The 16903-nt window shown below is 39.4% G+C and overlaps 1 protein-coding gene across 1 annotated transcript; it reads right to left on the bottom strand.

Moving 5' to 3' along the window:
* Positions 1–437: 437 nt before the first annotated feature.
* SERPINB2 (serpin family B member 2) lies at positions 438–13156 on the bottom strand. The gene is made up of 8 exons (XM_032293692.1): positions 13063–13156; positions 9208–9384; positions 5621–5740; positions 3918–4046; positions 3281–3398; positions 2447–2589; positions 1753–1917; positions 438–1423 (listed from the first exon to the last, which is right to left on the bottom strand). Exons 2-8 carry the CDS (start codon positions 9373–9375, stop codon positions 1019–1021), a joined length of 1248 nt encoding a protein of 415 aa, XP_032149583.1. The 5' UTR covers positions 9376–9384; positions 13063–13156; the 3' UTR covers positions 438–1018.
* Between the last annotated feature and the right edge of the window lie 3747 nt (positions 13157–16903).

Raw genomic sequence — 16903 nt, 5'->3', positions numbered from 1 at the left:
TGCTATTTGAAACAAACTTCCTTAGAAGGAGCCATCTTACATTTTCCCTCCTCCTCCTGGACCCACCATCTCCCCATCTTCAATACTTGGAACTCTCAGTTCAGTGACTGAGGCCTTCTGTGTCTGGACCAGTTGACTTGGTCATTAATCCTGGTGTCCTTAATGTTTAGACACTGGTTTCCCCGAAGGCTCTAATCTAGACTATTCCGAATTGCTATGTCTTTACTACTGTGAGAAAGCAGCTCTAATCCATTTTTCATTCTGCCCCATCCCACTCACCCTCAACACTGGGTCTTTTTGAAGGAGGGTGCCTATGCCCTTGCCTCCTTCATCCTGTTTATTTTTTCTGCATTTTCATGAGTCATGATGCTTAACTCCTAGGAATCAAGGTATAATAGGTCTTATGATCTGTAGACCTAATGAAATGAAAACAAACGTATTGTTGCGTGGAAGCAGGTTTATTTATTATATACTTGCAATTGAATATAATATACAGACATGTATGTGATATGTATTGCTAGAAATGCACAGAACATATATTTTCCTATTGTTTAATGTTTTTTACAGATATTTATTATAGAAAGGCATGGAGGGACACCTACTCATTCTTCATTAGGAGAACAAGTAAATACATTTTTTAAAATAGGAAATTAACTCATCATCTGCTTCTATAACTTTATTAGCTACATTAATAAAATAGACGGTGAGCAATAATTTAAAAACTCACCATTATATAAAATAATAAATAACAAAGTAAAAGTAAGTGTTATAAAAATAAACTGATAATAAGGAAAATCTAAATGGGCATCATCTCATTTTAGAAGGCCAAATATGGTTGCCATGTTACGATGGACAATTGTCTAATTATTTCTGTGTTTTTATTTAGCATGTAGCAGAAGTTGTTCAGAAGAACAGAAATACGTAGAAAACATCTCTAAGTTTTTGGCAATTTGACATAGCAACTCTGAGGCACACAACTCATCTACAAAATCTTTTGCAGAAAGAGAATGTTTTAGTTTTAGGGTGAGGAAAACCTGCCACAAAATAAAATGCACTTGGTTGTTTTATCCATAATAAGGAAAAGGAAAGGATGGTCTGCCACAAACTGTGGGCCTCCATGCCCGGTTCTGCCTGACATAACACCTCCTGTGCCAGCTGCTGCTTCAGTGCCCTCTTCATTCACATCCACCATGGCTTGGTGGAACACTTCAGAAAGAAACAGGTCATTCCTCTCCGACATCCCTGAGAAATTGGCCTGTCCCTTGTTGAAGGCGTCCTCCATGCCCATGCTTCTCAGAATGGATTTGAGTTCATAATGCTCTTCTAATTTGAACTGGGGCATGAACACCTCAACATCATCTTCAGCCATTTTGTCTTTGCTGGTCCACTTGTTGAGATTGTCATAGGTTATTTCACTTTCTAGCTGCAAAGCAAAACAAAACAAAACAAACAAAGGAAAATACAGCAAGTATTAGAAAAGAAGGAAAACAACTTTAAGTCTAATATTAAAAATCAGTGACTTTACTACATTGCGGGTGATATAAAAAGTTAATAGGTTGGTCAGATTTTTACAAGAAGGTAGAATGTGTGTCACGGTTAAGGCTTTGAATGAAATGTAGTGACATGCTATATTTACTATCAACTGTTTTATATATTTCCATGAAAAATTACCACATCATTTTGGAAGGAGTATATATTCATCTCACAAAAGGCAGGGTTAGCCCCAGAAATTTAAATATCTGAATGCCTTACCAGCTCCAAGCCAGTGGACACATCAGAAATTTCATCTGGAAGCAACAGGAGCATGCTAACATCTCCAGCATATGGGAGTTCTAGAATCTGAGCCTTTAGGTCTTCTATGTATCCGATGTTTAGCTTTTCACGCAAGTACATCATCTGTACAGGTGTGCGCTGAATCTAATATTATTAAAAAGTAAAATATGGAAGTCAATTATAAGATGCCAGGAGATTTACAATTAGACATAAAGGAGGATGGGTTTTACTTTAGTGTTGGATAAATGTGGGTTTTTAAAAAATCAACAAAATAAATTATTTGTACACCCTTACAGTTGGTACTCTGGTGTTATTAGCTTGTTCAACTTTATATGCATCATTTAGTAAAATAGACAGCAATGGTAATGACAACCATGATTCTATAACACTTGTTCAGTTCTTACTATGGGCCAGGAACTCTGCCATGTGTCAATACTTACAGCTCTTTGAACTAAGTGGTAAAGCCAACATTTGAGTCTGGTCACATAAAATTATAAAGCCATGGTCTTTCCCTCTACTGTTTCTTGAAAGAGTCAATCAACTGTCCAACCTGCATAATTTCTAACTAGCAAGTCATGTAGGAAAATGAATGAGAGGCCTCTAATGTTTCTGTCTATATCTTGTCAAAGGCTCTAAAATATATGTTAGGAAGATACATTTTGCTTTCTCATACCGAGTTCACACGGAAAGGATAAAGCCCATTTAATTTCTTCTCAAATGGAGTTTTCCACTTTCCTTTGAAGTAGACAGCATTCACCAGGACCATCCTGGTATCCCCATCTACAGAACCTTCAGGTAACAAGTTTGGGATTTTGCCTACAGGAAATATAACACATATTTAGGTTTCGTAATTAAGAACTGTGAAATTACTTCCTGAATTTTCTGAGTAGCCATCAAACTAAATTCGTCAAATTACAGAGATGTTGATCTTCAAGGTAGTTTTTCTTTAGATTTATTTAAAGCAAAAATAAAATTGAAACCAATCTCTCAAAAGGCTTGCAAAGTCAAAGAAAAAAAATGAAGAAATAATGCATTTAAAATATAGACCTCCTATCAAATTTGGAATGAGATTTTCACTTCCTTTTATATTGTTTTCTCAAAGTTTTGCAGTTGAAAGTTATTCAAATCAGAAGGAAGTGAAAGAGAGGCTCCTAAGGAATACAATAGTGCCTTTCCAAAATATATCATGTTCTTCTAGATCTGGTCTAGATAGTCTGAGGATCTGATCATATTTCCTATTTTGAAAACTTCTGCCTCCTTTCATATTCCATTCTCAGGTAATATCCAAAATCAAATATTTAATTACTAAACATATATCTTCTATTAGTAGGCCTCAATTATTTCTTCTCACTTAAAGCACCACTGAGCTAAACAGGAATAAAGTTGCATCCACCAAAGTAACTAAAGTTGGACAAATTGTAAAGGGGTGAAGGCTAAGTTCACGGATGGAAAAAGATCAGAGTTGTCTAAATGGAAAGAAGAAAAGAAAATATTTTCTTGGCTTTACCTTTGGTTTCAGTCTTGACCCATGAATTAATCTTTTTTCTGGCTTCCTCTGCACATTCTAGGAAGTCTACTGCCTGGGGTTCTGAGGAGTAATATTTCTGACAGAGTCGAATATATTCCTTTGAAGCAAGACAATGCCAAATGTTACACAGAATATATACCAAACAAGCCATGGTGTAATTGTGAATTACGATCTTCCTATCGAGATTAGGAGACCTGGGGTAAGGGTGGGAGTGGAGGTTGGCTATGGAAGGCAGGTGCTGAAGGGAGAAAGAGTGCAGGACCCACATGGGTGTGAAGTGGTCCACACACCCACCCATCTCTACCCACTGTCTTGCACTCTGCATTATAGACAAAGAATAAAAGGAAAGAGGTTTGGCTTGAGGGATAGTGTCTCTGGAAAACAGTTGCATTTGTTTTCCTGATTTATAACTCTGCAACTGGGACATTTGCAACAGGAAGAGGAGGCAGCCACAGAGGGAACAGGAGGGGCAGTTGTTAATGTGAGGCCAGCCCTAGGGAGCTGGTGTGGAATTCCAACTCTGCTTTTATGAAGTGTAGAATTGTAGAGAATTGCTTTGAAAGTGACCTCATTACCTGTTTGGGACCCAGCCATTTCAATTACAGGTTTCACTTACTTCCCTGAAGCTTGCAGACTTCTCGCCAAACAGCTTATTGACACTTTCCAATAAATAACCCCCTGTGGATGCGCTGATTGCAGAGCTGAGAGAGCGGAAGGATGAATGGATTTTATCTGCAGCTTGTGCCTTGAACAGAAAGAAGGGATTCTCTGTATTTAACACAGGACTATCAAACAAGATATTTCTTAAGTCATGATAATATTTTTTGAGTACAATGATGAAATGCTGTATTAATACATACTTTGTTTTTAGTATTTTAGAGGAATCTTTGAGAAAATTATTTTGATAAGGATGTGGTGCATTAAAACTAATAAGATGAATTTTAATTTGTTTCAAATTTTGCTGTGTCTATGGATTGGATTTAACCAGGAGGTAACTAACAGCCTAGAAGAAAGGTCCCTTTTCAGTTTCCTAAACTTCAAGGACTCTAAGGAATTTTTGTTATATTTATAAGATGGATAAGTTCTGGGGATCTAATATACGGTAATAATGACTATAGTTAATAAGACTGTGTTTGTTAATAGTTGTAGTTAATAAAATTGTTTACTTGAAATTTGTGAAGAATATGTATTTTTAAGTGTCCTTACTACACATACACACATACTTTCAAATGGTAATTAATTGTAGTGATGGATGTGTTCATTAATTTGACTGTAATCATTTCACAATGTATAGGTATAGCAAGTCATCACATTGTACATCTTGAATACATACAATTTTTATTTGTCAATTATACCTCTATGGCAAAAGTGAGTGGTAATTTCAGTCCCCAACCTGAAGTTTGTTAGCACCATGTCAGACACAGGGCTTATCACAGAAGCCCCCTATCCTAGGGCAGGGGACAGAGCTTTCCAGACGGACTGCCAGGTATTGCAGGAGACCTGGCAGAATCTCCACAGGATCAGGCTCCTGTTCACCTCCTCCAGCCCACAGTTCCCTGGGCGATGAGTAGAAAGATTGTCAGAGTGCCCAGAAAGAGAGATTTGGAGATACCTCTTCATAATTTCCTTCATAAGCATGACTGTGAAAGTTGGTTACCAACAGGAGCAGTCTGTACCCAGTTTCTGTAATTTAACTGGATACCGGACATCTAAGGAAATGGAGTATTGAAGAAAGGTATGACTGCCTGAGATAGTGGATTGATTAATAGATAAAAGACAGATGAGAGAGAAGATAGACGATAGATAAGATGTATAGATAGGATTGATTGATAGATGATAGATAAGATAGACAAGAGACAGTGATGGTTGATGATAGATTAGATAGACAGAGGGAAAGATATCTGAAGGTCAGTGATTTCTTATGCAGTCATTGGGCCTGGCCTTCCCCCATTTCTCAATTAATTGTCAGTCCCTGCCCTCTCCTCTGGAAATACTCATTCATACATGTGTATTCTAGGAGTCTCTGCTATGGATTTATAATAAATTACACATTCCTCACCAATGACAGAGGGGCGTGAGAGGACTTAGAAAGAAATACGCTTGGCGTATAACTCATGACGTCTGGATTCTGCCCTGACTCATCTCTCATCATGGGTACCACCTTAGGATATGTTTTTCTTAATAACTCCGAGTCTTAGCTTTCTTTCTGTGAATGGGGGAGGGTATATTTTCTTCCTTCCTAGTCTAACATTGTGGCTTTAAGACAAGAAGATTGTAGAAATAAAATACAAAAGAGATATGAACCAATAAGTCAGATACCTGCAAAATCGCATCAGGATAAGTACCCTTCTGGATCTGCTGCATGAATCCACAGCTGTTGAAGTTCTCTGGAGTCACAGGGGCAACTGCATTGGCTCCCACTTGATTAAACTGAAGCACCTGCAATCAGAATTAGGGAGAATGGTTACACTTGCCCCCGGATTTACTGAACTTTTAAAACGCTGGCTATCAAGTGGCTCTACAATGGTCCTAGATCTTTTCCCTGACCTTATACATGGGAAACAAGCACAGATACTTAATTCTCTTTCTGCGTAATATAAAGGTGTCAGCCAACCTAAATTTCCCTTATAGAAATTTATATCCTGGCCATTTTGGAAAACAATTTGTTATTATGAAATGATGTGAAACCTCTTCCCCAAATTATCTAAATTACATCCAACCAATTAATTGCTTTGAAAGAAATGCCAGTATTTTGAAGAAAGTCACAAGGTTAACTCAGAACCTTGCGTCTCTCTCTCTCTTTTCAGTGGCACTATATACAAAATACTTTCAATCTGCCAAAAACTACAAGCCAAAGTCAGCTAAAGCATGAAAATGGGTCACACGATATTAACAGGGCTGATCTAAAATATTTACACATACCATATTCACACACAGAGACATGAATGTCCGTGTCAGGGACAAGTTGGTCTGATGACACCTTGAATCTCTGTGTACGGTTAGTAGGCAGTTTTGGCTGACATGGGGAAGCTGGCAGCAAAGACTGTCCCCTCTGAAGCTGCCTCAGATCTCCTTCCCATAGCACCGCTGTCTGCCTGCCTTGATCTGCCAGCCTTAGTACCTGCAAGCTGGCCCTGGCTCCCAGCCACCCACCCCTACCTTGGAAACCACCCACTCCACCTCCTTCGAAACCCTTTGTCCTGTAGCACTTCCCTATGGGGCCCCTGAGTAGAAACTGATCTGGTAAGTGGCTTGAGGGTTAGGGTTCTGCTAATGAAGTTAATTAAGGCAGCCTCCTCCAGCAAGTTGGTGAATTTCTGGGCTAGGGGGAGATGTGTTAGGGTTTGGGAGGTCTTTCTCTTCCAGTCATACGTCGTAACTCCTGCCTAGTACTCTCTGAAAAGAAGTGGTGCAATTCCACCCTCACATAAAAGAATATTTCCTGTGACAGCTTGGCTGGTTTTCCTCCCTGCCAAGGAAATTTACCCTTAAATCAGGGTTCTCTGGGCTAGCACTAAAGCCTTCCTGAATCAGTGTCAAAGTCACTCAGGAAGAGCTCCCTGCAAAAGTGGGGCTGTGAGCTGCCCCCAGTCCATGCGAGGGCAGTTTGGCCTGGACGGGTCTGTTGCCTCACTATAAGCAAAAGAGCTGACACCCCCATTCCCACAGACCTATGCTGTCTAGGAGCTTATACCTTTTATTTATTCTTTTCTTTCACTACAACTATACCACTTCTAACAGGCTCAGCAATTCCCAACTGTGTGGTTTCTTCTTGTTCCAATCCCCTCATCTGTAAAATGAGTATGGTAATCATCGCACCTACCTCATAGTATTTTGCATTATGTGAGTACATTTATAAGAAGTTCTCAGAAAGATGCCTGGCTAAGTTCTAAGTATTGTTATGTTTACAATGACTGTTACTAGGTGCCTTACATAGTATCTCTAATCTTTCACAACTGTTTTGCAGGCCACCCATTTTTATTCCATTTTGTAGATGAGAAAACTGAGATGCAGAGAGTTTCAATGTCCTCATACACACAGAGTAAGGAGCAAAGCCATGACTCAAACACAGATACATCTGTCTCCAAAGTCTGTGCTACTTTCTCCAAGCCAGGGCCAGGAAATGTCTTTTTCTTTTTATTTGGGAAGCAATCATATTAACATTTGAGTTTCAGAATCTGCACATGCAACAGAGTTGTAAAAAGACTGCAGGGAGGGATAGCATTAGGAGAAATACCTAATGTAGATGACAGGTTGATGGTGCAACAAACCACCATGGCACATGTATACCTGTGTAACAAACCTGCACATTCTGCACATGTACCCCAGAACTTAAAGTATAATAAAAAAAGGAAATATTTGTCAAAAAAGACTCTATAGAATCTTCACATAGTCCCAGAGGCTTAAAGCACTTCTTAGACACAGAAAAGCTGTCTTGTGTCCAGAACAATCAGTTTATTTTCCTCCAGTACCAAAATCAAGATATTTACTTTAACCACCTAGAGCACTTCATTTAGGATATGCTCCCAAAATACATCGCTTCTGATTCCTTTACATTAAAAACAAAAAACAAAAACAAAAACAAAAAAAACTAAGACCTGATATTTCTAAAGTTTTCATGCCAATTTACTGTCTTCATTCTTTCAAGGCAAAAATAAAAAAAAATAAAGGGGAAAGAGTATTGCAAAAGGCTACTTGTATCAGGGAGTTGAGCAATTGAGTTTTGTTTCAAGACTCGATGCTCAAACTGTCACAAGCACAGACGGTGATTCATCCATCCATTGTCCTCCTGCAGCAAGACTGGCCAATGCTCTCTTTGTGAAACTTCAAACTTCAAATGAGGCCCACCTTACATGGGTCACCATGTGCATGGAAAGAATGTATTTACACTCAGGTACTTTCTCGTGGGAAACTGGAAATCAGCCGGTGGCATCTTGGTGTGACTGCATGCACAATGTGTGTGTGTCCTTAAAACCTTCAATGTTAATATTGGTGTATTTGAATGCAAGGAAATTTTGATGATATGATGGTCACATCGAAGTCCCTAACCTGGGAAATAGCACGATCACAAGAATTTTGTATGCGCGGAGTGACTATTGCAGTGACAACTGCAGTGTACAACTGAAGTAGTCCATTGTAATTTCCAGGGCCCAGACTCCATGGAAAGAGTTCCCTGACTGAGCTCGTGTCCAAGGACAGCAGGCAGTGGCCTTGCAGAAATCCCTCACGATGCTGTCGTGCACCCCATCCACCTTGGTTTTCAGGGCTGGCCATGCATAATGCCAGGTCCCATTCTGCTGCTGTGACCTCACAGGCACGGTCATCTGGCCAGGTCTTCTGCAGCTACCTCACTATCCATGCATTTCTGTGGGTATAGTGAGCACTGCTCTGGTATGTTTTTTCCCCCTTTGTGATACTCTGTTAACATTAGCAGGAATTCTCCATAGGTAGGAATAGCAAACAAACACCACAGTGGCAGAGAAATGTGAAGGAGCCCAAGCTAGGAGTTAGGAGACAGTAGGGGCTTTCTTGACACCACCAGTGCTCTCATCTGTAAAATGATGCCTGTCATAAAACTGAATGAGATAAAGGGTACAATACACTCGCTTTGAAAAATGAGAATACCGTATCATTAAAATATAAGTTGTGGCCACTCATAACTGTTTCCAGCCTGGCAGGCTATTCAACTCCCATATGCCTTCAACAACTACAGTTGAAGGTTTTGGGGGTTTGGCTGTCTTATAGATTTGAATCTAAGTAATTGATGTTGTAAGGATCACTGCTTCATTACCTGTAGTGATTGCTGACCTCCTGAGTCAAAACGTCTTTAGCATAAAACAAGAGCAATTCTCCAATTCCATTCAGGAACCTCTCGGCCCAAATGTGGAGCTTTAGCTCAAACTCACCTTGGCCATCTGGTCTTCCGTGCTGCCCCTGGAGCCCATGTAGACCATGGCCATGGTGGATGAAATGCTCCATGGGGAGAAGAAGAGGTTCTGGGTGGGGCTTGCTTTTGCCAGGTGCTTGAATAAATTGAGGGCAAAGATTGTGTTTGCCACACAAAGGTCCTCCATTGTTTCAATCTAGAAGGAAAGAGAGGAAGAAAAAAACAGCTCTGAAACATGAGGTAACATTTTGGGTGAGGTCAGCAGAGTAGGACAGTCTGTACTCTGTGCAGGGTCAGATTCCCTCTCTGTTTTTCCTCATGGAACATGAGGCAGGGCAGGGACAGCTTCATGGTCATGCCACCTGTGCAGCCATAAAAAGCCCCATGCTTGACCAAATGTTCTCCTGTCACCATTTTGAAATTCCTGATAAATGTGGGCCACAAAAGGCCCACATTTTCACTGTGCACCAGACCCTGTAAATTGCGTAGCCAGTCCTGAGATACATGAAGTGTTTTGTATGATGAGTAGTGACATTTTGTGGCATGCCATAGAATAACAATGACAATAAATAGGGATGGAAGTTAGGAATTGAAGCTGGATAGACCGACCCTAAAGTCATACTCTCAGCTTCTATGCTGCCCCCACAAAACACTGCACACATCCACACCACATACACTGCCACACTGGAAGATACACACCTATTGAAATGTATGCCACCTGCATACATAGTCTTGTTGCGCCAGGTAAGACGGTCAATTTCTTTCAAGTTTCCTGTTTCTAAAGTGGCTTAGACTGATTGTTTGAAGGTCTGGACTTTCACTCAGCCCCTATCCCAACACCCCTTCCCTATACACACCACACATTCCACAGCCTTACTACAAAAAGACTTCCTATACTGGGGAGTTCATTACTGGGAGGACTAGAAGACACCTTTCTTCCACCACCCCATCAGGTAGAAAGTCAATGCCAGGCACGATTGCAGGGATAATCCTTAATCTGAGACCTATGAAACTTATACACACACCAAGGTATGAAGCATCTGAGACCTTCCCTGACCTCAGGCTCTGCAGGCAACTAATGCCTGGTTACACCCAAGGTGTGTGTGTTTTTTGGTCCTGACCAATGATCACCTTTTCAGCTGTATGTTTTGCTTTCATCATAGCTTAAAACATACCTGATAATTATCAAAATATATAAATATACCAAACAACGCTGACACTCATCATCCCTTGGGAAACCTTCTTGTGACAGTGCCTTTCCAGAACTGGGGAGGGGCTGGGAGAAGTACCCAGGAGGAAGGGTGTCCTCTGGCTCTGGTCTTGGCTGTCTACACCTGTGGTCTTACTCGGCAGGGCTCCCCAACAAGGACCAATGGCCACTTCTTTCTTGTGTGAACCCTTGGTTCATGAACTCTTTTTTTTTTTAAGAAAGTGACTGGAATTTGCATTAAAATTTCTCATTTGAAATATAATCAAACTATTTTATCAAGACGAAAATAGTAAATTAAATAAAACTTATCCCTAAAACTCTCATACCTCCTCTCTTCATTTAATCTTTACAGGGTCTGTATGAGATAGAGGTGATTCTCCCTATTTTATAGATTATATCCTGATGCCCAGAAACATTAAGTAACTTGTATAAGGTCACACAGCTGGTAGGTAGTGGAGCAGGGGTTCAAGCCCAGGTCTGTCTAAGGAAGTCCACTCTTTCCAATGTTCCACATCGCTTTGCTCGCTGATTCATACCTTCACTATCAAGTGTAAGTGTTTAAGCAAGTTACAGTGCAAGAAATGCTAGAAAGAGGAAGTCAAAAGAAAGAAGTAGTAAACCTGTAATCCTACTAAAAGGCTTATTAAGTTTTAAAAAAAGTCACTTTTTTTTCTCTCTTGCTGCATCACAGATACTAGATTGTACTGGATGGCTCAAAACTTTGTTTCCTCTTACTTTTAAAATTTAAAATTGTCTTTAAAATTAATTGTATTTATTGTATAGATTTTTAAAATTAATTACCTTAATACTTTTTGGAAACAAACAGAGTATTAATAACATAAATAAAATATTTCTCTATCTTATTTACATTTCTGAAAAATGTGAATAAGAGATAGAGCCAGAAAAGTAAATTTAGACTTCTCCATACCTAAATACATGATTCTTTGTAATGATCCATACTGGATTATTTGTAATAATCCACATAGTTAGTAACTTTGACAGTAAAAATATTTAACCCTAAAGACAAACTGTCAGAAAGTTCTATTAATACTAAGTTAGAATTTAAGGTAACTTGATAAAGAAAGAAGTTAATAAGAACAGAATCAAATTGTCCTGGAAGCATTTACTTCTTTCAAAAAAGTAGTTTGAATTATATTTTTAAATAAGGTGCAATTAATTACATTTAATATAAAAATATTTGATGTCTATATGGCAGTTAGCCAAATTCCTTCAGCTCCCTTTTTAATTTGCCTAATTGACTGTCCAGTAAGGCTCAGTAATTTCTGTTATATGAATGAAAATGTGAAAATGGAGATTACACAGCTGGTTCATTTCAGAAGCCTAGGCTGGATCCCAGACTTCCAATTCCAAGTCTAATGGTTTCCTACAAAATTTTCAAATAACGTCTGAGAGGTTCGTAATTTTAGAAATCTATGAAGGCATCCATATGCAGTGTTTTCTGACTCTCAGATAAGGCCATACTTTATGTCTGAATGAAAATCTTTCAAAACAATGCAAAATTGAAACCATGGAGCATTGTGAAATACAATGTTCCTCCTCGAACAGGTATACCTCCTGTGCATTTTTTAACATTATAGTAATTTATATGACCTCATTAACTTCCAAATAGTATGCTCTTAATTAAGGTTTAATAGTATTACTGGAATGAATTAATGGGAATAGTATGCAGGGCTGGGCTTCCTGGTGCTTGTGTTGGTTCCTGCAACACAAAGTTGACAAATGCGCCACTGAAACTTGGCACAGGGAAGGGAGACTCTGGGAGGAGTCACCAGTCACACGGGGGCCACTGTCCCTCATCCTATGGGCCCTGAATGTTAGATTGGAGTTTGCTGCAGCTTTTAAAATTTTTTTTTTTTTTTTTTTTACAATTAGGCAGTGGAATTATTTTGAAATTGACCACAAGAATAAATCAGAACTGAGAGGAAATAATAGTTTCAAGAGAATATCTCATCAAATACTGGTACATTTTCCCCAGCAGAATTAAAAGCAATTTCTTTTAGTTGATGGCTTTCATAATGAATAAGTATCTTTTTATGGGGTATGAAGTTATTTGCTGAACCATACTTCAGTCAACCCCACAACTAGTTTGGCTGATTATTCTCTTTCACTAAATTGACTAGTTATTGAACTAAACTCAATAAATATATTGTTGTACTAGACTGACCCAGCCCAAATTTCTACTTAATTTTTGCAGTTCCTGCTTTTTCATCTAAGATGAAAATGGAGTCCGCTTTTCCTATTATTTATATACAATGTAGAGATTACATTCAAGTGCTTAAATGAAAATATTTTAATGTAGCTATTTCCATCAAATTCTGTGTCAAAACAGTAGCTAGTAGAGAACATACATATTCTAACCTGTTCAATAAAATTGACATCACAATATGAATGTACATTCCATTTTGGTTAATGCTACGTAGGCATTTGTTGGCTTCTGAGACTCAAAGTTACACCTTGTAAATGTAATTCAAATCTTGAAATAAAATATTTCTTATTAAACAAACAAGAAAACACCACTTAAATTTTACTCACCCTCTGTAAACACCTCACATTCAAATTTTCAATCTATTAATACCAGCATGAAGGCAAAGAAAACATGAAATCCTGTTTCCCATAGAAATGGCATGGAAATCATTGAAATACCTGGTTGTTCTCTGGTTATTCTCTGAGTTGCTGTCTGACAGGCAATGCTCCTCTGAGACTTGTTACAGTTCAGACATGGTAATGACTGGTTTTATACAGCTCTGCCCCTCCCACACAGCTTTTTTTTTTTTCTCTCTCTCTCTCTTTTTGATCTATATCCTTTGAGTGATTCAACATTTTACTCAACACAACATCATTTGAATAGAAATACTTCTTTGTAAAGGCACAGTTTAAGAAATTTTGGGGGAGGATGAGGTCACTCTGAAACTTAAGAATTGGTCAATATCTACATATGCCTGTCAAAATTAGCTAAAATCTGTCAGCCCCAGTTTCAAGATTTCCCCCACTATATGTGTGCTCAAGGATAGCATCAATTTCTACAATACTCTTTCTAACTTTCGTCAGCCATGGCCTGTGGGCTTCTTCCAATATATAAGTGCCATGAGATTTACTCTCTTTATTTTATTTATTTATTTATTTATTTTGGGATGGAGTTTTGCTCTTGTTGCCCAGGCTGGAGTGCAGTGGCATGATCTTGGCTCACTACAACCTCTGCCTCCCAGGAACAAGTGATTCTCCTGCCTCAGCCTCCCAAGTAGCTGGGATTACAGGCATGCACAACCATGCCCAGCCAATTTTGTATTTTAAGTAGAGACGGGGTTTTGCCATGTTGGACAGGCTGGTTTCGAACTCCTGACCTCAAGTGATCCACCCGCCTCAGCCTCCCAAAGTGCTGGGATTACAGGCGTGAGCCACCGCGCCCGGCCAAGATTTACTCTCTTTTGACCCTAGGGAGACCCAAGTGGTGTTTAGGGCGTTGGAGGGAAGAAAAAATCCACCATTTTTTTTCTTAGAAATTCTCTATTTTAAACTGTCTTACATTGTCTCAAGCTGTAATTTTCTAAATAACTCTGGATTCTACCCTAATATCCTGACACAAGAAGAACTGTTCGTCTTCTCTTGATTGGAAAATAGATCTTATGGCCAGGCACTGTGGCTCATGCCTGTAATCCCAGCATTTTGGGAGGCTGAGGCAGGAGGATCACTTGAGGTCAGGAGTTTGTGACTGACCTGGCCAACAAAGTGAAACCCCATCTCTACTAAAAATACATAAATTAGCCAGGCATGGTGGCACACGTCTGTAATCCCAGCTACTTGAGAGGCTGAGGCAAGAGAATCGCTTGAACATGGAAGGCAGAGGTTGCAGTAAGGTGAGGTTGTACCACTGCACTCCAGCCTAGGCAACAGACTGTGACTCCATCTCAAAAAAATAAAAATAAAATAAAATAAAGAGAATAAAAGAAAACAGATCTTATCCTTTTTAGGAGCCACTGACCGTTTTACATGTGTTAATGCCCTTTACTCCTCTGTGCTCTCCTCCTATGAGTACTCAGGAGTCGTGTTGAGCTAAGTCCTTTCTGTCCTTTCAGCCTCAGTCCAAGAAGACCCTTCTGGTAATGTTTATGTGACCAAACTGTTTAACTGTTTTTGTTGTTGTTGTTTTTGTTTGTTTTGAGATGGAGTCTTCCTCTGTCACCCAGGCTAGAGTGCAGTGGCGCGATATCCGCTCACTGCAACCTCCGCCTCCCAGGTTCAAGCAATTCTCCTGCCTCAGCCTCCCGAGTAGTTGGGATTACAGGCCCTTGCCACCACACCCAGCTAATTTTTGTAGTATTTGGTAAAGACGGGGTCTCACCAACTTGGCCGGGCCAGTCTCAAACTCCTGACCTCATGATCCACCCACCTCGGCCTCCCAAAGTTCTGGGATTACAGGCATGAGTCACTGCACCCAGCCCGTTTAACTGTTTTTTAGCTACACATTGGCAGCTTAACAAGTTGGGACAGATGCCAATATACCTAGAACTTCAGCCACCCTTTGCTTCACTCACTTTTCAGGTGCTACTCTTTCTCACCGTATTGTTTTCCTTCCGGTTATTCTCAAGAGGAATGTCATGCTTCTTTCTCCCCACTGACTCATCTATGATGTTTGATTCACACCCCATAACTTCCATGAAGTCCGTTCTGACTCCTACAACCCTCAGCGAACATCTACATAGAACTGCAACTTTCAGAGTTGAGTATGTAGTATAGTAATCTTGTATATTCTGGCAGTATCATCTGAGTTAGGATATATCTCTCAATATACACTTGGTTTCCCTTTAGCAGCAAGAACAGTGGTAAGCATCAAGTAAATTCCTACCAAATATTTTTTGATGGATAGAGTCACATGGTAAAACTCTCTAGAGAGGCCCTATACTGTGATGAGCAAGGATAAGAATTCTGAGAGACTCAGAAAAGTCTTAGAATCTTCTTTTTTCCACTTACTAGTTGTATAATCTTGCACATGTTTCTCAACTACTCTAACTTTGAATTTCCTAATAACACTATACAGCTGATACTGTTGATTGCTTCCCCCAAATCAATGCCTTTCTGCTATCTTTCTTCCTGATTTTCTTCAGGTATTATTCAGAGAGTTCTTGATCTCAGGAAGGAAAGCCTGGCTGCCAGTCTTGTGGTAGGGATAAGGGGGTGCAGGGGATGGGTGGACATAGAAATCCAATTCTGGACAACGACTTTTGGGAGAAATCCACTGGGGATTGTTGGGAAAATGTTTTCTTTCCTTGATAGAAGGAAGCATCAAGAAAGAATCTCCATATCTATACCATCCCTTCCTACCCAACTTTGAGCATGGTTGTGCTGGAATGCCATGCCAGAAGATGCCACTGTCATACTTCAACCATATAGGAAGACTGAGAAATTTTCAGAGATGCCAAACAAAATCCCTGACACCTGCCAATGCCGGAAACCACCTACCTCTAGTTTTTGCTCTTGCTGTAGTTCTCAGAGATATTATAATAAATAAGTCTGCATTGTTTAAGAATCATTTGACACTTTGGGTTCTCTGTCATTTGCAGCCAGAAGGATTCTAAATAATACAGGATGCTGTGAATAATCAATGAGATAATGCCTGCCAAGTCCTCAGCAGATTGCACTTGGTAGTGAGTGCTGCATAACATTAGCTAATACATAACAGGGTGACTGTTGGTGTTTGATTTGGGAGCTGCCTTTCTGCCTAGGTTAGAGCAATGGTATGAGTTCAGTATAAGAAGACTAGACTTTCACACCTCAAACAACTAGAGGAACTTGTAAAAGATAATATGTAACTTAAAACCAAATTGAGTGTTGCTAATAGTAAGTATCATACAAAGAAGGGAAAGGATGGATAATGTATGTTAGGGTCTTGAGGAAAGAGTTGAAATAAATGAAAAACTACACAATAGAGAGAGGAAGGCACTAATGTTATAGAAGTGGGAAGCAAAAATTACTGAATAGCTTCCTGAGGCCTGTCTGGAGCTGAGTTGGTGCTACAGAGGAGGAAAGGAGAAAAAGAACATATCTTATACAGGAGCCTTTGATAACAGACTAAGTTGAAATCTAAGCTAAAGTCAGTGCACTGTAAACTCTGGAGTAGGGAAATGACTTGAAAAAAGTTGAGATTTAAGAAGAAAAAATCTGAAAATTCAGAAGAGAAGGAGCCTAAAGGGTGGGAAATATATTAGGAGACTATAGCAGTAACCCGGCCAGTAGGTCAACTAGGAAAAAACACCCAATCACTAAAGAATGTTCCTTACCATTAGAAAATACGTAAGATTAAGCTTTTTCAAATAACCTGAAATAGTACATCCGACAAATGCAGAGCAGATCACTCCTATGGAGTATGAGATTACTGAAACAGAAAGCCTCTTATTTTCTAGGAAAATGTGTATGAGATAATCACAAGCGGGAAAAGGAAGGAAATAAAATTGTATGGGTAGTATGATCTTAATTATATAAATAAAAT

The sequence above is a fragment of the Sapajus apella genome, unplaced genomic scaffold, assembly GCF_009761245.1.
Source record: "Sapajus apella isolate SASKATOON/1434 unplaced genomic scaffold, GSC_monkey_1.0 scaffold30, whole genome shotgun sequence".
In the NCBI taxonomy this organism is placed as follows: Eukaryota; Metazoa; Chordata; class Mammalia; order Primates; family Cebidae; genus Sapajus; species Sapajus apella.
Note: the sequence above shows the minus strand (reverse complement) of the source record. Positions and strands in the feature narration are given on the sequence as shown.

Excerpts from the sequence above, each read along its gene's own strand:
- SERPINB2 (XM_032293692.1), bottom strand. The coding sequence starts at position 9,375 with ATGGAGGACCTTTGTGTGGCAAACACAATCTTTGCCCTCAATTTATTC. Across the intron at positions 4,047-5,620 it reads ATCCTGATGCGATTTTGCAG|GCACAAGCTGCAGATAAAAT; the intron begins GTATCTGACTTA and ends TTTCTGTTCAAG. Across the intron at positions 3,399-3,917 it reads AGTCTGCAAGCTTCAGGGAA|GAATATATTCGACTCTGTCA; the intron begins GTAAGTGAAACC and ends CTTGCTTCAAAG.